Source organism: Lithobates pipiens, unplaced genomic scaffold (genome assembly GCF_037356315.1).
Source record: "Lithobates pipiens isolate NorthernLeopardFrog02 unplaced genomic scaffold, aLitPip1_a1.2 Scaffold_124, whole genome shotgun sequence".
NCBI classification, from domain to species: Eukaryota; Metazoa; Chordata; class Amphibia; order Anura; family Ranidae; genus Lithobates; species Lithobates pipiens.
Genome location: NW_027507712.1, coordinates 110,024 through 135,204, shown reverse-complemented (window position 1 = coordinate 135,204; position 25,181 = coordinate 110,024). Strand labels below are relative to the sequence as shown.

General features: G+C 48.1%; 1 protein-coding gene across 1 annotated transcript in view; it reads right to left on the bottom strand.

The window, feature by feature from the left end:
• The window catches only part of LOC143973851 (atrial natriuretic peptide receptor 1-like), a 157,559-nt gene that overhangs the window by 69,297 nt on the left and 63,081 nt on the right, over positions 1 to 25,181 (bottom strand). Inside the window, exons 2-4 of the mRNA XM_077474711.1 lie at positions 11,600 to 11,799; positions 4,513 to 4,623; positions 2,313 to 2,448 (exon numbers count right to left, since the gene is read on the bottom strand). Of these exons, the coding sequence (XP_077330837.1) occupies positions 2,313 to 2,448; positions 4,513 to 4,623; positions 11,600 to 11,799 (447 nt within the window). The remainder of the gene's footprint in view (positions 1 to 2,312; positions 2,449 to 4,512; positions 4,624 to 11,599; positions 11,800 to 25,181) is intronic.

Genomic DNA, 25,181 nt, shown 5'->3' with positions numbered 1-25,181 from the left:
CGAGATCTGCGAGTGCGATGCGGTGGAGTCGAAGGCCAGAGTGACGCATTCCCAGAGAAGGAAGGAAGATATTAGTGTTTGCATCTGCTGGAAAATGACCGAGCTCTAATCAGCGTCCATATGGCCTGACCTGGCAGCAAGGATGGCGCACAGCGCCCGACACCCAGCTGCTTCCTGTGCGTTCAGGAACCCAGAAGAATAGAGGACAGCACAAAGTGTGACCCTGGGGGGTGGGGGATTTATGGATTTATGCAGAAGGTTGTATGGGGGAATCTCTCCACTGGAGTCCCCGAGCTACATATGAAGCCAGCAGGTGGTTCAACGCATCAGACTCCACCTAGAACTGGAAAATTATTTGTGAATAGACTGACCTTTCAAACTCTGCATGACCCTTTTCAATGCTAATTGGACAGAATAGGGATTGGGGTATAATAGAAGGACAGAGGGGAGGATTGGGGTATAATAGAAGGACAGAGGGGGGATTGGGGTATAATAGAAGGACAGAGGGGGATTGGGGTATAATAGAAGGACAGAGGAAGGATTGGGGTATAATAGAAGGACAGAGGGAGGATTGGGGTATAATAGAAGGACAGAGGGGGAATTGGGGTATAATAGAAGGACAGAGGGGGGATTGGGGTATAATTGAAGGACAGAGGGGGGATTGGGGTATAATAGAAGGACAGAGGGGGGATTGGGGTATAATAGAAGGACAGAGGGGGGATTGGGGTATAATTGAAGGACAGAGGGGGGATTGGGGTATAATAGAAGGACGGAGGGGGGATTGGGGCATAATAGAAGGACAAAGGGGGGGGGGGTTGGGGTATAATAGAAGGACAGAGGGGAGGATTGGGGTATAATAGAAGGACAGAGGGGGGATTGGGGTATAATAGAAGGACAGAGGGAGGATTGGGGTACAATAGAGGGACAGAGGGGGGGATTGGGGTATAATAGAAGGACAGAGGGAGGATTGGGGTATAATAGAAGGACAGAGGGGGGATTGGGGTATAATAGAAGGAGGGAGGGGGATTGGGGTACAATAGAGGGACAGAGGGGGGGATTGGGGTATAATAGAAGGACAGAGGGGAGGATTGGGGTATAATAGAAGGACAGAGGGGGGATTGGGGTATAATAGAAGGACAGAGGGGGGATTGGGGTATAATAGAAGGACAGAGGAAGGATTGGGGTATAATAGAAGGACAGAGGGAGGATTGGGGTATAATAGAAGGACAGAGGGGGAATTGGGGTATAATAGAAGGACAGAGGGAGGATTGGAGTATAATTGAAGGACAGAGGGGGGATTGGGGTATAATAGAAGGACAGAGGGGAGGATTGGGGTACAATAGAGGGACAGAGGGGGGGATTGGGGTATAATAGAAGGACAGAGGGAGGATTGGGGTGTAATAGAAGGACAGAGGGAGGATTGGGGTATAATAGAAGAACAGAGGGGGGGATTGGGGTATAATAGAAGGACAGAGGGGGGATTGGGGTATAATAGAAGGACAGAGGGGGGATTGGGGCATAATAGAAGGACAAAGGGGGGGGGGGTTGGGGTATAATAGAAGGACAGAGGGGAGGATTGGGGTATAATAGAAGGACAGAGGGGGGATTGGGGTATAATAGAAGGACAGAGGGGGGATTGGGGTATAATAGAAGGACAGAGGGAGGATTGGGGTACAATAGAGGGACAGAGGGGGGGATTGGGGTATAATAGAAGGCCAGAGGGAGGATTGGGGTATAATGGAAGGACAGAGGGGGGATTGGGGTATAATAGAAGGACAGAGGGGGGATTGGGGTACAATAGAGGGACAGAGGGGGGGATTGGGGTATAATAGAAGGACAGAGGGAGGATTGGGGTGTAATAGAAGGACAGAGGGAGGATTGGGGTATAATAGAAGAACAGAGGGGGGGATTGGGGTATAATAGAAGGACAGAGGGGGGATTGGGGTACAATAGAGGGACAGAGGGGGGGATTGGGGTATAATAGAAGGACAGAGGGGAGGATTGGGGTGTAATAGAAGGACAGAGGGGAGGATTGGGGTGTAATAGAAGAACAGAGGGAGGATTGGGGTATAACAGAAGAACAGAGGGGGGGATTGGGGTATAATAGAAGGACAGAGGGGGGATTGGGGTATAATAGAAGGACAGAGGGGGGATTGGGGTACAATAGAGGAACAGAGGGGGGGATTGGGGTATAATAGAAGGACAGAGGGGGGATTGGGGTATAATAGAAGGACAGAGGGGGGATTGGGGTACAATAGAGGAACAGAGGGGGGGATTGGGGTACAGTGAAGTGGCAGATATTTTCATTTTACCATAGTACGTTCGGTTCCACATGTGGCTGATGATGGCGGTTGCGTTCCGTATGCTCTCCCCCTTCTCTCGGGTTTCGTTGACCACATGGGCATACAGCATGACCGAGTCATAGAAATCAGCGGCCACCGTGTTCATCTGTAAGGAAGATGGAAGAGGTCATGAGGCACAAGTCTTGGCGGGGAAGCACACACACACACACTTCCTGTGGCATTGTCCTCGCTCGCTCGCAGTCCCGGATAATGACACCTCTGGGTCCCGCCAGCACCTGGCGCACGCACACTCTCACTGAAGTGCGGCACTCCGGACTGACGCTGGATCCTGTCCGAGATCTGATCTCTTGGTTTTTTTCCTGTGGCCTGATAATGAGGCTTTTCCTCCTGACGTACATACACCGTGGCCCTGGCGGTCCATGAAACGCACTTACCAAACTTGGCCAGAGTAGGCCGGAGAGGAAGCAGGTGCAATGAGGCACCAATTCTGAAACTGATAGTAGGAATGACTAATAATGATACTGCCCCAATTACCGCCCCCCCCCCCCCCTCCACCACCAGCATAACCTGTATAAACAGATCTGTGTAAATACCTTCCGGTCAATGTGATCCAGCCGCTCCGGCTCCCCAGAGCCTTAACGTCACCCACCAGCTCCCATTGCTCCTCTGTTGTCGGCGCTCCCTCCTCTCCCCAGCAGCAGCTGCCCTCTGACACAGGGAAGCTGGAGCTGCGGGATCACGTGACCGGACCAGAGAGGAATAAAAAAAATGGGTCTTTTGTTTCCTCCAGGCTTGAAGGACAGGAAGGAAAGCAGAATTTTTAAAGCGGAACTAAGCCCCCCTTATCTTTTACAGCCAAGGAAGCGGCCATCTTGGCCTTTGGTTTGATGTGCAATTGCCGTGATGATGAGTTGTGACACCAGACATTTGCTGGCTTGACAGTTTTTCGGTTGAGAGCGCAAGCAACTGTGACAGTTATCAGTCACCAGATGCCTGGAATGTAAATGTTTTGGCAAACAGTTATAAGAGATGTATGGCCAGAGAGTTATCTCCTAAGAGCTTACAATCTAATAGGGTGGGGCAAGTGGTTTGGGGCAGTGGCGGCCAATGGTAATTTTGGGAGGGGGGGGGCGGAAAATAATGTTACACCCCCTCATCAGTCGGTAGGTGGGCGGGTCTGGTGCACTTACCCCATCTATGGAACTCTTCACTGGTGGCTTCCCTTACTCGTCGGCGGCGACAGCCTTCCCTTCCCCTGCTCTCCGCGGGCATCGGCGGCTTCCGTTTCCTCCCTCCTCCTCGGCGGCCAATCGGGAAACTTCTCTTTTCGGGCCAATCGGAAAATGGGTCTCAGACCTGCTTCTGATTGGCCGGAATGAAGATCAGTGTTACAACAGCGAATATTCATTCGCTGTTGCAACACCTTGGTGGATTCGTGGCGCAGTTCTCTGCGCTCCAAGCCCACCCTATTTTGAAGCCTATTAGAGCTGCTGTAACCACCCCCCCCCCCCCACCGCTGTAAATTCAGGCGCCCCAAAAGGGGCCAGACGCCTGAATAGGGGGTGGCCGCGGCGGCCGTGTATACTTTCATGCTATGCTGTGCATGAATCTATCCAATATTCATATAGGCGGTGGCGTAGATAGAGGGGGCGGCGACCGGGCGCCTCTAATGGATGGGCCACCACTGGTTTGGGGGGATGACCTGATGGAAGAATTAAAAGTTCAGCTGCGGGTTCAAATCTCGGCCCGTTCAGCAAGGAAACCAGCCGAGATTCGAAAAACGTGTATGGGAAGGCTGATTGGACCCAACTTGGTCCAATTGATCAACTTGGGTACAACCAGCCTGTTGGATTTCTATAGCCGCTATCAATAATCATCGTGTGTTCTCCAAGCCGAGGACCGCTCCTCCCACCGCGGGAAGAACACAGGCTCCACGAGAGGGATTCCCCCAATCAGCGCCGACTGTGTTGATTGGAGGGGGGGGGGGGGGACCGAGCGAATTTCTTTCCTACGACTCGCAGGAAAGAAAATGGCACCATCTTTGGCCAGCTTTGGGTGGAGGCTGGATAGGCTTACCCGAAGAGATGAGTTTTTCAAGGAGCGCCTAAAGGTAGATAGAGGAGGAGATAGCCGGAGAGACTGGATTATCGATATGGATACGGGGACACGGCCCCCCACCCCCCCCCCCCCACCCCCATCCTGCACTCACCAGCGTGCTCTCCAGGGTGTGGTTGAATCTGGGGGTGTAGCTCTTCAGATCTTGCAGAAATTCGAAGTATTCTGGGTTCTCCGGCTCCTTGTAGGTGATAATCATCACTGACTGACCAGGAGAGACAACACGTAAGAGGGAAATCCGAACAATCACATTCATCATAAGACAACTGTAGGCCTCTGTCTAAGGGAGACAAGATTCAAGGGGCAATGGAGGCCAAAACACAACCCAGCCCACTAGATCCCCATCCTGATATTTTATCTTTGGATGGACTGACCCTTTAAAGCACGCTAACTGTGCCGCACATCGGTAGTGATGTTCTGTCAGGGAAAACCACCAGAGTAAAGGTTGCAGGTGGGGTGCGGGGTGGTGCAGCGGCAATAATTCACACAGACAGGTACAATGCAGAACTTGTAATTAAGTAATGCAGCAACAGTTCCCAACAACCCCAGTGGGAACTTGGAAGGCTACCCAGCCGGGTGCATTCGCAGTTTCCAGCAACATGAAAGGAGCAGATTTCAGGCGGACTGACGGTGTCCGTTGAGAGGGGCAGAATGCAGCCTGGACGTTTCATGCCCAATCAGCAAGAGTTGTGACCCCCTATGCTTTCCTTCCTCGTCAGGAATCCTATCCCTACCACTAGCGCTGTCCCTCCCAGATGGGGGTACCTTTCCTTACTACCCTGTCCACTCCCATAAAGTGCACTAAACTAGGCTCTGGCCAACCCAAGATGGCTGCCGGAGTCACATGGAGCGACAGAATCAAGCCTGGATCGCTTCCCCAGTGACCCAAGAAACCATAGAGGAACCTTTTCCTTAATGACTTCCTCTCCAGCTGCAGAACTGCTACGGTTGAGCACCACCTGCAGGGAATAAAATAAATTGCACCTGCCCACAAGTTAGCCAAAGAAAGGCAGGTGGGGCATAAAAGAGAGCCAAAGGTGAGATTGGGGTATAATAGAAGAAAGTGAGGGGGTTGGGGTACAACAGAGGAGGAACTGAGGTACAACGGGGGGATTGGGGTACAATGAGAGGATAGAACAATAGTGGGGTACAAGAGAGGGACAGAGGGGGGGGATTGGGGTATAATAGAAGGACAGAGGGGGGATGGGGTATAATGGAAGAACAGAGGGGGGATTGGGGTATAATAGAAGGACAGAGGGGGGATTGGGGTATAATAGAAGGACAGAGGGGGGATTGGGGTACAATAGAAGGACAGAGGGGAGGATTGGGGTATAATGGAAGGACAGAGGGGGGATTGGGGTATAATGGAAGGACAGAGGGGGGATTGGGGTATAATAGAAGGACAGAGGGGAGGATTGGGGTATAATGGAAGGACAGAGGGGGGATTGGCGTATAATAGAAGGACAGAGGGGAGGATTGGGGTATAATAGAAGGACAGAGGGGAGGATTGAGGTATAATAGAAGGACAGAGGGGGGATTGGGGTATAATAGAAGGACAGAGGGAGGATTGGGGTATAATAGAAGGACAGAGGGGAGGATTGGGGTATAATAGAAGGACAGAGGGGGGAATGGGGTATAATAGAAGGACAGAAGGGAGGATTGGGGTATCATAGAAGGACAGAGGGGGGATTGGGGTATAACAGAAGGACAGAGGGGAGGATTGGGGTATCATAGAAGGACAGAGGGGGGATTGGGGTATAATAGAAGGACAGAGGGGGGATTGGGGTATAATAGAAGGACAAAGGGAGGATTGGGGTATAATAGAAGGACAGAGGGGAGGATTGGGGTATAATAGAAGGACAGAGGGGGGATTGGGGTATAATAGAATTACAGAGGGGTGATTGGGGTATAATAGAAGGACAGAGGGGGGATTGGGATATAATAGAAGGACAGAGGGGGGATTGGGGTATAATAGAAGGACAGAGGGGGGATTGGAGTATAATAGAAGGACAGAGGGGAGGATTGGGGTATAATAGAAGGACAGAGAGGAGGATTGGGGTATAATAGAAGGACAGAGGGGAGGATTGGGGTATAATAGAAGGACAGAGGGGGGATTGGGGTATAATAGAAGGACAGAGGGAGGATTGGGGTATAATAGAAGGACAGAGGGCGGATTGGGGTATAATAGAAGGACAGAGGGGAGGATTGGGGTATAATAGAAGGACAGAGGGGGGGATTGGGGTATAATAGAAGGACAGAGGGGGGATTGGGGTATAATAGAAGGACAGAGGGGGGATTGGGATATAATAGAAGGACAGAGGGGTGATTGGGGTATAATAGAAGGACAGAGGGGAGGATTGGGGTATAATAGAAGGACAGAGGGGGGATTGGGGTATAATAGAAGGACAGAGGGGAGGATTGGGGTATAATAGAAGGACAAAGGGAGGATTGGGGTATAATGAAAGGACAGAGGGGGGATTGGGGTATAATAGAAGGACAGAGGGGGGATTGGGGTATAATAGAAGGACAGAGGGGGGATTGGGGTATAATAGAAGGACAGAGGGGGGATTGGGGTATAATGGAAGGACAGAGGGGGGATTGGGGTATAATAGAAGGACAGAGGGAGGATTGGGGTATAATAGAAGGACAGAGGGGGGGATTGGGGTATAATAGAAGGACAGAGGGGGGATTGGGGTATAATAGAAGGACAGAGGGGGGATTGGGGTATAATAGAAGGACAGAGGGGGGATTGGGATATAATAGAAGGACAGAGGGGTGATTGGGGTATAATAGAAGGACAGAGGGGAGGATTGGGGTATAATAGAAGGACAGAGGGGGGATTGGGGTATAATAGAAGGACAGAGGGGAGGATTGGGGTATAATAGAAGGACAGAGGGGGGATTGGGGTATAATAGAAGGACAGAGGGAGGATTGGGGTATAATAGAAGGACAGAGGGCGGATTGGGGTATAATAGAAGGACAGAGGGGAGGATTGGGGTATAATAGAAGGACAGAGGGGGGGATTGGGGTATAATAGAAGGACAGAGGGGGGATTGGGGTATAATAGAAGGACAGAGGGGGGATTGGGATATAATAGAAGGACAGAGGGGTGATTGGGGTATAATAGAAGGACAGAGGGGAGGATTGGGGTATAATAGAAGGACAGAGGGGGGATTGGGGTATAATAGAAGGACAGAGGGGAGGATTGGGGTATAATAGAAGGACAAAGGGAGGATTGGGGTATAATGAAAGGACAGAGGGGGGATTGGGGTATAATAGAAGGACAGAGGGGGGATTGGGGTATAATAGAAGGACAGAGGGGGGATTGGGGTATAATAGAAGGACAGAGGGGGGATTGGGGTATAATGGAAGGACAGAGGGGGGATTGGGGTATAATAGAAGGACAGAGGGAGGATTGGGGTATAATAGAAGGACAGAGGGGGGATTGGGGTATAATAGAAGGACAGAGGGGGGATTGGGGTATAATAGAAGGACAGAGGGGGGATTGGGGTATAATAGAAGGACAGAGGGGGGATTGGGGTATAATAGAAGGATAGAGGGAGGTTGGGGTATAATAGAAGGACAGAGGGGGGATTGGGGGTATAACAGAAGGACAGAGGGGAGGATTGGGGTATAATAGAAGGACAGAGGGGGGATTAGGGGTATAATAGAAGGACAGAGGGAGGATTGGGGTATAATAGAAGGACAGAGGGAGGATTGGGGTATAATAGAAGGACAGAGGGAGGATTGGGGTATAATAGAAGGACAGAGGGCGGATTGGGGTATAATAGAAGGACAGAGGGGAGGATTGGGGTATAATAGAAGGACAGAGGGGGGGATTGGGGTATAATAGAAGGACAGAGGGGGGATTGGGGTATAATAGAAGGACAGAGGGGGGATTGGGATATAATAGAAGGACAGAGGGGTGATTGGGGTATAATAGAAGGACAGAGGGGAGGATTGGGGTATAATAGAAGGACAGAGGGGGGATTGGGGTATAATAGAAGGACAGAGGGGAGGATTGGGGTATAATAGAAGGACAAAGGGAGGATTGGGGTATAATGAAAGGACAGAGGGGGGATTGGGGTATAATAGAAGGACAGAGGGGGGATTGGGGTATAATAGAAGGACAGAGGGGGGATTGGGGTATAATAGAAGGACAGAGGGGGGATTGGGGTATAATGGAAGGACAGAGGGGGGATTGGGGTATAATAGAAGGACAGAGGGAGGATTGGGGTATAATAGAAGGACAGAGGGGGGGATTGGGGTATAATAGAAGGACAGAGGGGGGATTGGGGTATAATAGAAGGACAGAGGGGGGATTGGGGTATAATAGAAGGACAGAGGGGGGATTGGGATATAATAGAAGGACAGAGGGGTGATTGGGGTATAATAGAAGGACAGAGGGGAGGATTGGGGTATAATAGAAGGACAGAGGGGGGATTGGGGTATAATAGAAGGACAGAGGGGAGGATTGGGGTATAATAGAAGGACAGAGGGGGGATTGGGGTATAATAGAAGGACAGAGGGAGGATTGGGGTATAATAGAAGGACAGAGGGCGGATTGGGGTATAATAGAAGGACAGAGGGGAGGATTGGGGTATAATAGAAGGACAGAGGGGGGGATTGGGGTATAATAGAAGGACAGAGGGGGGATTGGGGTATAATAGAAGGACAGAGGGGGGATTGGGATATAATAGAAGGACAGAGGGGTGATTGGGGTATAATAGAAGGACAGAGGGGAGGATTGGGGTATAATAGAAGGACAGAGGGGGGATTGGGGTATAATAGAAGGACAGAGGGGAGGATTGGGGTATAATAGAAGGACAAAGGGAGGATTGGGGTATAATGAAAGGACAGAGGGGGGATTGGGGTATAATAGAAGGACAGAGGGGGGATTGGGGTATAATAGAAGGACAGAGGGGGGATTGGGATATAATGGAAGGACAGAGGGGGGATTGGGGTATAATAGAAGGACAGAGGGAGGATTGGGGTATAATAGAAGGACAGAGGGGGGGATTGGGGTATAATAGAAGGACAGAGGGGGGATTGGGGTATAATAGAAGGACAGAGGGGGGATTGGGGTATAATAGAAGGACAGAGGGGGGATTGGGGTATAATAGAAGGATAGAGGGAGGTTGGGGTATAATAGAAGGACAGAGGGGGGATTGGGGGTATAACAGAAGGACAGAGGGGAGGATTGGGGTATAATATAAGGACAGAGGGGGAGGATTGGGGTATAATAGAAGGACAGAGGGGGGATTAGGGGTATAATAGAAGGACAGAGGGAGGATTGGGGTATAATAGAAGGACAGAGGGAGGATTGGGGTATAATAGAAGGACAGAGGGGGGATTGGGGTATAATAGAAGGACAGAGGGGAGGATTGGGGTATAATAGAAGGACAGAGGGGGGATTGGGGTATAATAGAAGGACAGAGGGGGGATTGGTATATAATAGAAGGACAGAGGGGGGATTGGGGTATAATAGAAGGACAGAGGGGGGATTAGGGGTATAATAGAAGGACAGAGGGAGGATTGGGGTATAATAGAAGGACAGAGGGAGGATTGGGGTATAATAGAAGGACAGAGGGGAGGATTGGGGTATAATAGAAGGACAGAGGGGGGATTGGGGTATAATAGAAGGACAGAGGGGAGGATTGGGGTATAATAGAAGGACAGAGGGAGGATTGGGGTATAATAGAAGGACAGAGGGAGGATTGGGGTATAATAGAAGGACAGAGGGGGGATTAGGGGTATAATAGAAGGACAGAGGGAGGATTGGGGTATAATAGAAGGACAGAGGGAGGATTGGGGTATAATAGAAGGACAGAGGGGGGATTGGGGTATAATAGAAGGACCGAGGGAAGGATTAGGGTATAATAGAAGGACAGAGGGGGGATTGGGGTATAATAGAAGGACAGAGGGGGGATTGGTATATAATAGAAGGACAGAGGGGGGATTGGGGTATAATAGAAGGACAGAGGGGGGATTAGGGGTATAATAGAAGGACAGAGGGAGGATTGGGGTATAATAGAAAGGACAGAGGGAGGATTGGGGTATAATAGAAGGACAGAGGGGAGGATTGGGGTATAATAGAAGGACAGAGGGGGGATTGGGGTATAATAGAAGGACAGAGGGGAGGATTGGGGTATAATAGAAGGACAGAGGGGAGGATTGGGGTATAATATGGGAATGGGGGGGGGGGGTTGGGGTACAATAGATAGATGAAGGGTAAAGAAAGATCTGGAATCTTAGAACTCCTCCTTTTCTTGCAGTCAGCTGACCTGATTTAATGCAGACAGCGGAGTATATAGACAGAACTATATACAGCGTCGGTGAGTGACGGCTCGCACCTGGGGGTCGGAATCCGCAGGGGGGGGGGGCATCAACCTAAGTGCTGCTTCCATAGAAGTCACGGGTGACAGGGTGTTCCAGTTCAGTGTGTATGTGAGGGGGGGGGGGGGGATGGGAACTCCATGTTCAGAACTGTCAGTCGCAGAGTCACCTTCTGTCATTGCGTCTCTCCTCGTCTCACGCGCGTCGGTGACGACTACGACAAATCCTCCGCCACAAAACGTACGAGAACAGACGCGAGCTTAAAGTAAAACTCCGGCGTGTCTTCGGCCGGTCACATTCGGGGGGGTTATTATTGTACCAGCAGTCTAAAGCTGTTTTTTTTGACGGAACTCATTTTTCTAGGCTTGCTGTTCCATATTTTCATGATTTAGCGAACATGGATATATACTGTACATACATAGAGCCTCCCCCATGCTCCTCATCTCTCTCTGCGCTCCCCACAGTGATAAATGTAGTTTCCGAATTCTTTCATTTCTCGCCACCTTCTCCTCATCCATTATTTCCCGTTTTTTTTTTTTCACTCCGTCTTGTCTCTCGGAGACCTTGGCTGCCTTCAAGGAAGCGTTTCGTCTCATCCCTTCCTCCGACAATACCCTGCATCCCTTCCCCTGTCAAGACGCATGACTCGCAAAGTGTGGAAATATGGAGGGCCCGGGGCCCTAGACACATAAACATTCAGCAGAACACTTATTCCAGTCTGGAAAGCTCAGAGCTACTCGGGGGGGGGGGGCCCGTAGGATGATTAACCCCAAATCTCTCCCTGCAAAGTCCTCCGTCCAATAAGATGCAAAGTTGGCCCGAGAGGAACGATTAGATTGGTTTACCTTAAACGCCTCCCTGGCGTTGGCGTCGTCGGCGTCGCCTCTGTACCAGGGCCGCTGGTAGTCGGGGAAGGTGGAGCCTTGGAGGCTGGCGCCGTAGTTGTCGATGTAGAAGAAGACGTAGTCACCGGAGCACAGGCCTTGGCGCCAAGCTTGCAACATGAGTTGGCGGAAGTCGTCCGGAGGGCAGCAGACGTAGATAACTGGAAGAGGAGCAAAAACATGGAGAATTAAAAAAACAAAACAGAACTTTGGATACAATGGAAATAGTCAGGTTAGGTGTATGCAATGTGCTCACTCCACCATCTTGGTACCCTACCCTCGCCATCCTTCTACTGTTGGTCCCGAAAAGCCCACACTCTTAACCTCCAGATAACCCCAAACCTCAGGCACATTGTGCACTGCTACAACAATCAATACTATCAATATTATCTCAGTGATCAATACCACTACAGATGTACGAGTATTGCCGGTATTGATAAGGTGGTAACATCACGTGATACTGGGATCTATATGGAGAGCACCAAAATGGTTGCACCAAAATTCAGTGCGTTATTGTGCCTAAGATGAATCTGAAGAAAACCAACAATCTCATCATCAAAAAACTGGTCATGAACAAATGAATGTAAGTAGCCTAAGAACTGCTTTTCCTCTTCCTGCATGCACGAGTGAACCGACCCCCAGGACCAGCCAACAACTGATTATATGGCAGCCTGGATCATTGACCTGGTTGATCATGAATTGGGTTGACCATGGACTTGGTTGATGAATCTGGTTGCATGTGGATCTGATTGACCACAAATCTGGTTGATCATGGATTTGGTTCACCACGGATCGTTAACCATGGATCTGGTTAATCATGAATTTGGTTGACCATGGATCTGGTTAATCATGAATTTGGTTGACCATGGATCTGGTTGACCATGGATCTGGTTGATCATGAATTTGGTTGACCATGGATCTGGTTGATCATGAATTTGGTTGACCATGGATCTGGTTGATCATGAATCTGTTTGACCATGGATCTGATTGACCACAGATCTGGTTATTCATGAATTTGATTGACCAAGGATTTGATTAAAGCTGGCTACACATAATACAAGTTTTTTTGGTTCACCATGGATCGTTAACCATGGATCTGGTTAATCATGAATTTGGTTGACCATGGATCTGGTTAATCATGAATTTGGTTGACCATGGATCTGGTTGATCATGAATTTGGATGACCATGGATCTGGTTGATCATGAATTTGGTTGACCATGGATCTGGTTGATCATGAATCTGTTTGACCATGGATCTGATTGACCACAGATCTGGTTATTCATGAATTTGGTTGACCAAGGATCTGATTAAAGCTGGCTACACATAATACAAGTTTTTTGGTTCACCACGGATCGTTAACCATGGATCTGGTTAATCATGAACTTGGTTGACCATGGATCTGGTTGATCATGAATTTGGTTGACCGTGGATCTGGTTGATCATGAATTTGGTTGACCATGGATCTGGTTGATCATGAATCCGTTTGACCATGGATCTGATTGACCACAGATCTGGTTATTCATGAATTTGGTTGACCAAGGATCTAATTAAAGCTGACTACACATAATACAATTTTTTTTTGTTCAATTTCTTTTAGATTTACCTTCAACTATGTAGTGCAAGGGCCTGCCTGATTGTATAGAATTTGAAAGTTTTTAGATTTTAGGTTGGTAAATTCAAAAGAAAATCGTCCAAAAAAAATGTATAATGTATAGCCAGCTTAACCATGGATCTAATTGATCGTGGATATGGTTAATCATGAAGGTTGACCACAGGTCAGGTTGTTCATGGTTCTGATTGATCATGGATTTGGTTAACAATGGGAACTGGTTAAACATGGATCTGATTGACCATGGATCTAGTTAATCGTGAATTTGGCTGTTAATAGACCTAGTTGACCATTGATCTTGTTGATCGTGGATCTGGTTGACCATGGATAATTCTGTAATAAGCCTCCTACAGAGTGAAGAGGAACATTAGGGGAATGAACCGGGAAAGGAATTCAGCATTTTTCTGTATGGAAGCAGCTGGTTGTTAAGGGATGCGGCCAATTATGCTGAGGGACCCTGACCTTTTGAGCCCAGAGCAGTTGAACCATCTGCACCCCCTCTAGCTGCTGTCTAGACTTCAGCCCTATGGATATAAGATCAGCCCTGGCAGAGATCTAATTTCCTGAAGGCTCGGATGAGAGTCTAGATTGATGGTGTGCATGCTATGTTAGCAACTGAAGAAAAATACCACAAATTGTAAGCTCACTTCAGAGGATTGTGGATACAGTGATGGCTACAATTATGGAGGAGAAAGACAACAGGCAACTGCAAGAGGAGCAAAAACCTGGAGATACGGCTGAAGAACTTTGTCTTACAAGATGATAATTCCTTCAATGAATGAATACCGTAATTTGTCTGCCAGGTTTAAAAGAAACCAGCGATGATGGGCACTCGGTGATCATGAGAGCCATCAACCCGGCCAGGTGCGGGAGGTGAATCTGTTATTGACTGCCAGCCATAGAGACTTGGAGGCAATTTAATGGCTTCAAGTTGTTGCGGCTTCAGCCGTACAGCTGGGTGTCATTAATTCTCTTTGTCGGAGAGTTTCATTTATTAGTTTGTCATGTATGCAATTTTCAAACTTGTCTTTCCCCAACAACGTGGGGGACCCGTCAGGCTCTCTGCCTTCAAGAGCCTAAGCACTTTTATTTTTTTATGCTGACAACAAACGACATTCCGCTCACTTGAAATTAACCCATTCTTGTTGGACACTACAAGAGAGCCATGACCTTGCCTTTATCTGTGCCATCAATTCAGCCCTCACCCATAACCCAAGTACCAACCAGGGCCTTGCCAGCAAACAGGCTTCAGAAATGAGAAATGGATTTCCACTGACCACCTGAGGAACATCAGACATTCAATGTGTGTTTTAAAATTGGCATTTATATAATATAAAGAATATAAGACAGCAGTGTAACAATGACAAAGGATTAATGGGAATTAGGACAACTAATTCATATGACAAGAATGTCTTCCCATAAACAAAACATTGTGCCTAATTCCATGACTCAAACATACTTCCTTAAATTGTACTAAACTGAAAATAATCCTGCCAGCTGGAGACCTCACACAGTCCTTCCAAAAGAGGCCCCGTGAAATCCTGTTATCCAAAACAACACATACCTGCCGCAAGGACTGAGCATCATTTAAGCAACCAAAAACCAACACAAACCCGATGCCCAAAGTCCAACATAACCCAACCAATCAAAAAATCCACACGGGTCTGCCACCCAAAACTCAAAACATTCCAAACAATTAAACCCCAAAACAGATTTTTCGCACAAAAAACTTAACACATTCTTGCCTCCAAAAACTCAACACATACCTGCCACCAAAAACTCAACACAGACCTGTCACCTACAACCCAACCCAATCGTACCAACTAAAACCCAACACAGACCTGTCACCTACAACCCAACCCAATCCTACCAACTAAAACCCAACACAGACCTGTCACCAAAAACCAACACAAACCCGATGCCCAGAGTCCAACATAACCCAACCAATCAAAAAACAAACAAAAAACACACGGGCCTGCCACCCAAAACTCAAAACATTCCAAACAATTAAACCCCAACACAGATTTTCCACACAAAACTTAACACATTCTTGCCACTCAGAACTAAACACATACCTGCCACCAAAAACTCAACACAGACCTGTCACCCACAACCCAACCCGATCCTACCAACTAAAACCCAACACAGACCTGCCACCAAAAACTCAACACAGACCTGTCACCCACAACCCAACCCAATCCTACCAACTAAAACCCAACACAGACCTGTCACCAAAAAACCAACACAGACCTGCCACCAAAACTCAACACAGACCTGCCCCCCAAAACTCAACACAGACCTGCCACCTAAAACTCAACACCGGCCTGCCACTCTAAACACACTCCTGCCACCCAAAACCCAACACATATCTATCAACTAAAACCCCAAACAGACCTGCCACTTTAAACTCAACAAATTCCTGCCACCCAAAACCCAACATAATCCTACTAATTAAAACTCAACACAGTTCTGCCACCAAAAACCCAACACAGACCTGCCACTCAAAACAAAACACAATCCTGCTGCCCAAAGTCAAACATAATTCAACCAATCAAAAAACCCAAAACAGATCTGCCACTCTAAACTCAACACATTGTACCAATAAAAACCCAACACATACCTGCCACCCAGAACCCAACACAATCCTACCAACTAAAACCCAACACAGACCTGCCACCCACAACCCCAACACAATCCTACCAACTAAAATTCAACACAATCCTACCAACTAAAATCCAACACAGACCTGCCACTCTAAACTCAGCACAATCCTGCTGCCCAAAGTCCAACATAATCCTGCCAACCAAAAAAACCAACACAGACCTGCCCCAAAAACTCAACACAGACCCAACAACTAAAACCCAACACAATCCTACCAACTAAAACCCAACACAGACCTGTCAACAAAAACCCAACATAGACCTGCCACCCAAAACCCAACATGATCCTACCAATTAAAATCCAACATAGACCTGACACCAAAAACTCACCACAGTCCTGCCACCAAAAACCCAACACAGACCTGCCACCCAAAACTCAACACAATCCTACAAATTAAAACCCAACACAGACCTGCCACCAAAAACTCAACACAGACCTGCCACCAAAAACCCAACACAGACCTACCAGCAAAAACTCAACACAGACCTGCCACGAAAAACTCAACACAGACCTGCCACGAAAAACTCAACACAGACCTGCCACCAAAAACTCAACACAGACCTGTCACCCAAAAGCCAACACAATCCTACCAATTAAAACCCCACACAAACCTGTCACCCAAAACCCAACACAGACCTGCCACCCAAAACACAACACAATCCTACCAACTAAAACCCAACACATTCCTGCCACCCAAAACCCAACACAATCCTACCAACTAAAACCCAACACAGATCCGCCACCCAAAACCCATCACAATTCTCCCTACCAACACCCTATGAAATCTGTCATAGGCAGGGATGCACTTTGGAGGATGCTTGCTTCCAGCTCTTTTTGGTGGATAAACATACGCCCCCTTGTGGGCTTATGTATGCTGGGTGACATTCTGGTATCCATTCTCTGAGCACCTTGGATAGTTCCCTGGAGGATGTGCACACCATTGGGTGGCTTATTTTTTGGACCCCTAGTAGTTGGGCTCCTGTATGCTCTCTGCGTCTGCACGTGGAGGATACTTGCTTCTGGTCCTCCTAGTGTCCCAGAGGCCTGGTGGGGCTGGGTGTTACCTCATGGGGTCATTCCCAATGCAAGCTAATTTTTCTTTTCTGCATATTGACTGACTTCTATATTTTGTATCCTCCTGAGAAAGCAGGTACCAATTCCCGTAGAGGAAGAATGATGATGAAGAACTTGTATCTTTTTTCAGCCTAACAATGTAACTATGTAAGAACGATACTGTATAACTCCGATGGATAAATAGATGTCAAGGGGTTCTATTAGCCCATTCTGATAATTCTGTATTAGCAGTAGAGATGGAGAAGATTTGATTATAGAAAGGAAGCGGACTACGCCGTTTCTATTACGTGTGCACCGACATTTATATGTTTGATTTCAGCTTTTGTGTGAATAAGACTTATGAATGGGGTGTGTATTACCCCAATTTTACATTTTGTATTCTGGTTATCTCTTTTGGTTACCTCAAAAGTCCACTTGTGGTGAGGATACGAGGTTCTGTTTACCCAAGAAATGCTGCCAGCTATACTCAACACAACACAATCCCGTTAACCAACAGTTGACACAACCAAAACTCATAACAATCCCACCTACCAAACCCAACGCAATACTGCCACCCGAAACTCAAGGCAGTCCTACCAACCAAAACCCAAGACAATGCTGCCTACCAGACTCACCACAATAAAATGCAATCCTGTCATCTGAAAACAACCCTGCCTACCAAACCCTATCTACCACAGGCTAATGTCAACCTGCCAACCAGAGCCAGCACAACCCTACCGACAAAAAGCTAACACCAACCTGCCAGTTAGACTCAACTCAACCCTACCTACCAAAAGCTAACACCAACCTGCCAGCCAGATCCAACTCAACCCTATCTACCAAAATCTAACACCAACCTGCCAGCCAGACCCAACACCAATCTGCCAGCCAGACCCAACACAACCCTACCTATCAAAAGCTAACACCAACCTACCAGCCAGGCCCAATACAACCCTACCTACCATAAACTAACACCAACCTGCCAGCCAGACCCAACACCACTCTACCTACCAAAAGCTAACCCCAACCTGCCAGCCAGACCCAACACAACCATACCTACCAAAAGCTAACACCAACCTGCCAGCCAGAACCAACACAACCATACTTACCAAAAGCTAACCCCAACCTGCCAGCCAGACCCAACACAACCATACCTACCAAAAGCTAACACCAACCTGCCAGCCAGAACCAACACAACCATACTTACCAAAAGCTAACACCAACCTGCCAGCCAGACCCAACAATACCATACCTACCAAAAGCTAACACCAACCTGCCAGCCAGACCCAACACCAATCTGCCAGCCAGACCCAACACAACCCTACCTATCAAAAGCTAACACCAACCTACCAGCCAGGCCCAATACAACCCTACCTACCATAAACTAACACCAACCTGCCAGCCAGACCCAACACCACTCTACCTACCAAAAGCTAACACCAACCTGCCAGCCAGACCCAACACAACCATACCTACCAAAAGCTAACACCAACCTGCCAGCCAGACCCAACACTACCATACCTACCAAAAGCTAACACCAACCTGCCAGCCAGACCCAACACCAATCTGCCAGCCAGACCCAACACAACCCTACCTATCAAAAGCTAACACCAACCTACCAGCCAGGCCCAATACAACCCTACCTACCATAAACTAACACCAACCTGCCAGCCAGACCCAACACCACTCTACCTACCAAAAGCTAACACCAACCTGCCAGCCAGACCCAACACAACTCTACCTACCAAAAGCTAACACCAACCTGCCAGCCAGAACCAACACAACCATACTTACCAAAAGCTAACCCCAATCTGCCAGCTAGACCCAACACAACCATACCTACGAAAAGCTAACACCAATCTGCCAGCCAGACCCAACACAACCCTACCTACCAAAAGCTAACACCAACCTCCGAGCCAGACCCAACACTACCATACCTACCAAAAGCTAACACCAACCTGCCAGCCAGACCCAACACAACCATACTTACCAAAAGCTAACACCAATCTGCCAGCCAGACCCAACACAACCATACCTACGAAAAGCTAACACTAACCTGCCAGCCAGACCCAACACATCCCTACCTACCAAAAGCTAACACTAACCTGCCAGCCAGACCCAAAAGAAAGGTCAACCAGAGAGCAGACCTGTAACCATGCAGACACCTAGAGAAGGAGGTTGTGGCCTTTAAAGCAATGCACAGGTGTGCAAGTCTGTGGGTCGGGACATCAAGGGGGACCATATTCTGTCTGGGGGGGGGGGGGGGGGGGGGTGGTTGAGAGACAAGCCTTTCCGTGGCTGTTTGGAAAAGTACAGGATCTGTAGGAGCTCAGTCCTCCTCTCTGCTGAGGGTGGAGACGAGGAGGTGGGTGCTGCAGCTGCAGGAGAGCTGTAAGGACCACATGAAATGGCCTGGAGGGCCAGATTGTTTGACACATGTGCCCCAGGCCATCCAGGAATAAATGAATGACACCAATTCATCCACTCTGCAGTTTCCTGGAAGCACTGAAAGGTGTTTTCATGTTTTCATTTTTTCCAGGACAGAATGGCTGACAAGAGTCTGCAGCCCCGTCCACAGACATACTGAAAGCCCTGCTCGATCTATGAAAATGATATTAAACTCAGATGAAAAATAAGCCAAGCTCTTGATTCCTGGAACCCATTATCCGTTCCCTGATTGGTGTCACTTATCTCGGTTTGCTGGAGAATATGGAAATTATATGAATGATGCTTTCGGAGAGATGATTGCTGCTGATGAGAGATGGAATCACCATCGCAAGGTGACATAGGAGGTGGAAGGCAGGAGGGATACGGGAGGGGGGGGGGGGCCCGATACACATAGCTGACACCGGTTGTCCCCCCCAGAGCGGCCCAGCGGTGTCACTTCTCTCAGCAATGCTAATGCGCGTGTTTAAAATGCTAATGTAACAGGGACGTTGGTGTTTACCTGATGAATAATAGATGCTTGAACCTCCCACGCCTCATTACTGACACTTAGCCTGCTTTCCCCTGCCGCTAAACGAGGGAAGTGGCCGGCGGGGGGGCTCGGTGTCACCGTACCAGGAGAGGGAATGTTAAGGAGGAGCTCCATCGCTCAAATTCCCGATACACCGGAGCTTCACTTTAATCTATTCATTATCTGAAATCTGCCGATTTATTCCCTCCGCTGTATGGAGGGCTTTACCACCAGTGAAGGAAGGGTTAGGTGTTGGTGTGGAGGGTCAAACTTTCCAGTTGGGTGAAGATGAGGGTTAGGCCTTCATTTAGGGTTGAGGCTAAACTTTAATTACTAAAGGAGAACAATCCTATGAAGAGAGCTGATCCAATGAGAACTGGCCTCTCCAACTGGATATACAGAAATATATACAGACAGTGGGGAAAGGAACTTAGTCCTTGGTGGAGAAACCCTTGTTGGCAAGCACAGAGGTGAGATGTTTCTTGTAGTTGGTGACCAGGTTCAGAGTGTAAAACAAGTATTTGATCCCCTACCAACCAACAATAATTCTGCCCCCCCACAGACTGGCTCCAGTAGGTGCTCACGTGGTACACAGATTAGTCCTGTCAATGTAAGATGGTGCTCCTGACGACAACTCGTTCTGTGACACCTGTCCACAGAATCTCTTCCTTCCATTCAAATCTCACCATCATGGGCAAGACCCGGGGTCTCCAAATATTTTAAACAAAGGGCCAGTTTACTGTTCTTCAGACCTAAGGGGAGGCAGGCCTGTGGGCATTGGGAGTGGAAGAGGCTGTGACGTTATTGGGAATAAACAAATGCCCCATCTTTGGTTTCAGGGGGGAGAAATAGCTTGTTGGTGTCGTTGGGCCCCATTGTTGGTGTCATTGGGCCCCATTGTTGGTGTCATTGGGAGGAATTCTGCCCCTTCATAGGTGTCAGTGGGGAGGTGGGATTATACGCCAATGTTGGTATCGGTGGATGAAAATAGTGTTCCAAGGGCCGGATAGAAGCAAGCAAAGGGGCCACATCTGGCCCCCGGGCCACAGTTTGGAGACCCACTGGGCAAGACCAAAGAGCTGTCGGATGGACTTCAGGGACAAGATTGGAGACCTGCACAAGACTGGAATGGGCTACAAGACCATCAGCAAGAAGCTTGGTGAGACGGAGACAACTGTCGGAGTGATAATTCGCAAATGGAAGAAATACAAAATAACCATCAATTGTCCTCAGTCTGGAGCTCCATGGAAGGTTTCTCCTCATGGGGTGAGGATGGTCATGAGAAAAGTGAGGGATCAGCCCAGAACTACATGGGAGGAGCTTGTGAAGGATCTCAAGGCAGTTGGGACCCCAGTCACCAAACACACCATTGGTAACAATATGCCACAATGGAGAACCCGCAAGGTCCCCCTCCTCAAAAAGGCACATGTACAGGTCCGTCTGATGTTTGCCAATGAACATCTGAATGATTCAGAGAAGGGTTGGGAGAAAATGCTGCATTCAGATGAGACCAAAATGTAGCTCTTTGGCATCAACTCAACTCACCGTGCTTGAAGGAAGAAAAATGCTGAGTATGACCCTAAGAAGACCATCCCTACAGTCACACATAGAGGTGGGAACATGATGCTTTGGGGCTGTTTCTCCACTAAAGGTACAGGCCAACTTTGCCGTATTTAGGGGCCAATGGACGGGGCCATGTATTGTAAAATCTTGAAGGAGAACCTTCTTCCCTCAGCCAGAACACTGGAGATGGGTTGTGGATGGGTCTTCCAGCATGAGAATGACCCAAAACATACCGCCAAGGCAACAAAGGAGTGGCTCAAGAAGAAGCACATTAAGATCATGGAGTGGCCTAGCCATTTTCCAGACCTTAATCCTATAGAAAATTTATGGCGGGAGCTGAAACTTCGAGTTGCCAAGCGACAGTTAGAGAAGATCTGTAAAGAAGAGTGGACCAAAATCCCTCCTGAGATGTGTGCAGACCTGGTCACCACCTACAAGAAACGTCTGACTTCTGTGATCGCCAACAAGGGTTTCTCCACCAACTACCCAATTCATGTTTTGCTTGGGGATCAAATACTTATTTTACTCACTGAACTACAACTCCATTCCATGGGCCTCTTCTATGAACTCTGATCTTTAGTTCTTTCCATAACATTTTTATTGGATTCAAGTCAGGTGACTGGCTGGGCCATTCCAGCAGTTTTTTTTTTCTTTCTTTGAAACCAACTGAGAGTTTCCTTGGCTTTGTGTTTGGGATCATTGTCTTGCCGAAATGTCCACCCTCGCCCCATCTTCATCATCCTGGTAGAGGGCAGTAGATTTTTTTATCAAGAATGTCTTGATACTCTCCACACACTTCTATGGTTTCCTTTGGTTGGCAACCTGGACTTCACCTCAGGTGTCAACCCCCAGGCTTTTGCCTGGTGGACAAACAAAGGTCTGCTATGTACCGCTGATTATTGTGGTCACAGGGGGTATCTTATCAAAACAATACCTTCGAGAAAAACACCAACTTCCAAATTCAGAGATCTTCCATTACTTTCAGATTGTACACTTCCTGAGGACTCTACAGATCTCACCACCTCTACCTCGATGGAGTATTTGTGTAGGTCCTTCGATAAATGCACTGGTCACATCTCCAATATTTACAATATTTTGACTTCCAAGTCGTTTTATATGGATCAGTGGGAACAAGGCTTGGGGGAGACTTTTGAGGTAGATGAGTGGTTCAAGATGACACAGTGTGCTTCGAAATCGTACATAAATACCTCTTTGATCGAAACAAAGGGCAACGTTTTAAGGTGGTGGTACATGATACGGGTGAGACTGGCGGCTTACGTCCCAGGGGCTACCTCCTCTTGCTTCCGAGGTTGTGGCAGGGAGGGAACCGTACTACATACTTGGTGGTCGTGTCCAAAAGTTCAACGATTTTGGACCCGTATCTGTCAGTACTAGAATCCCTTTAGGACCCAGCACAACTCACCTGACACAGCCTGTGTCTGGGAAACAACAGTGATTGGCCAGCTCACGTTTAAATCACCTGTATCAGCATTCAGTCAGCGCTCGTGTTAGAGTTTATTTGTGTTTGATCCAGCTGATATTTGCTCTGTGACTTTCGTGTTTGACCCGGCTTGTTTGACCTTCCTTGCTTACTTGCTTCTGATTCTGTACCGTTTGGATTCTGATCTACCTGTGTATGACCCGGCTTGCCTAGACTACGCTTTTCCTGATTCTACTAGTACCCACATCTGCAGCAGTGAACCACAAGGTCCAGCAATCATCTATCCTCATCTACAACAGTGAACTACAAGGTCCAGCACTCATCTATCCTCATCTACAGCAGTGAACTACAAGGTCCAGCTATCACCTACCTTCGTCTGCAGCGGTGTACTACAAGTCCCAGCTGACCTGCTCTGCTTAGACCTGCTCATGGTATGTGCTTTGAACTCTTTGTATAATCAGCACACCTGAACTGTTACTTGTTATCTGCACCTAGCCTGACATTAACACGAGCCAATACATAAAGGGAAATCTACCATGAATCCTGAACAGGCTCAGTTGTTTACACAAGAACTTTGCCGTTTATCACACCAAGTTCAGGAAATGGCCACAGAGCTCACCAAGGTGCAATCTCCTTCTACTACCACCATTACTAAAACTCCATCTGAACCAAAAATTCCTTTGCCCGACCAGTTTTCTGGTGACCGTAAAGTGTTTTGCAACTTTAAAAACAGCTGCAAATTATATTTCAAGTTGAGGCCATCCTCGTCTGGCCCTGAAACTCAGAGGGTTCAAATCATTATCTCTCTACTACAGGGTGACCCCCAGGCTTGGGCCTTTAACCTGGAACCTAACCATCCAGCCTTTCTAACAGTAGATGCCTTCTTTGAAGCCCTTGGGTTGCTATATGATGATCCAGATCGTGCTGCTACTGCAGAATCGACCCTGCGTAACTTAAAACAAGGAACTACCACAGCTGAAATGTATTGCTCAGAGTTTCGCAGGTGGGCCCCGGAATCTGGCTGGAATGATGCAGCTCTCCGCAGCCAGTTTAGAATTGGCCTTTCAGATGCGATTAAAGACGCTCTGGTCAACTTCTCCTATCCAGCCTCACTGGAGGAGGCTATGTGTCTAGCTATTAGAATTGACCGCCGCCAGCGAGAGAGGAGGCGAGAACAAACAATGGCTGTGGCAAACTGTATACCTTCCTTACCACCTGATTATTCCATCTCCAGTGCCAAATCTGAGGAAGAACCTATGCAGTTAGGCTCCACCCGGTTATCTGCCCAGGAACACAAACGCAGGCGTAATATGGGACTCTGCTTATACTGTGGCCTCAAGGGTCATATGCTCCGTTCGTGCCCTACACGTCCGGGAAACGCCAGGACCTAGGTGATTGCGGGGAGGTCACCTTAGGTCTACTCTCATCTCCCCAGGGGGACAATCGTATACTTTTACCCGCTGTCATTCACTTTGGGACAGGGGCTCATGAACTGCTGGCCTTGGTGGATTCTGGAGCAGCTGAGAATTTTATTGATAAAACTCTGGTCACCTCTTTGTCCCTGGAAACTCATGCTCTAGATTGTCCAGTCCGCCTGATCTCTGTGGATAATCGGCCTCTCTCACAAGACCTGGTGCTCCAATCCACCAACCCTTTCCAGTTACAATTAGGGGCTTTGCATTGGGAGAAGATTTCATGTCTTGTCATTGACTCTCCATCCACTCCTTTGATCCTAGGCCTTCCTTGGCTTCAGAAGCACAATCCTGTAATTGACTGGCCAACAAGAGATATTCTGGCTTGGTCCATTCAGTGTAAAAAGACCTGCATCCAGCACCTTGTTCGACTTGATACCTGTCAAGTGGGAATAGAACAGATTCCACTTTGTTATAAGGACTTTCGGGATGTGTTTTCTAAAGGAATTGCTGACACTTTACCTCCTCATCGCAGTTATGATTGTCCCATTGACCTCTTGCCTGACACTACACCTCCTCGAGGGAGAGTCTTTCCACTGTCTGAACCAGAGAATCTTGCTTTGCAAGAATACATCCAGGAAAACCTAGCTAAGGGTTTCATCCGTCCCTCCACTTCTCCCGCAGGAGCAGGATGCTTCTTTGTCCCGAAGAAGGATGGAGGACTGCGACTTTGTGTTGATTACAGAGGTCTAAATAAAATAACCGTTCCCAATCGGTATCCTCTCCCTCTCATCACAGAGTTGTTCTCTCAAATCCAGGGAGCCAAAATCTTCTCCAAACTGGATTT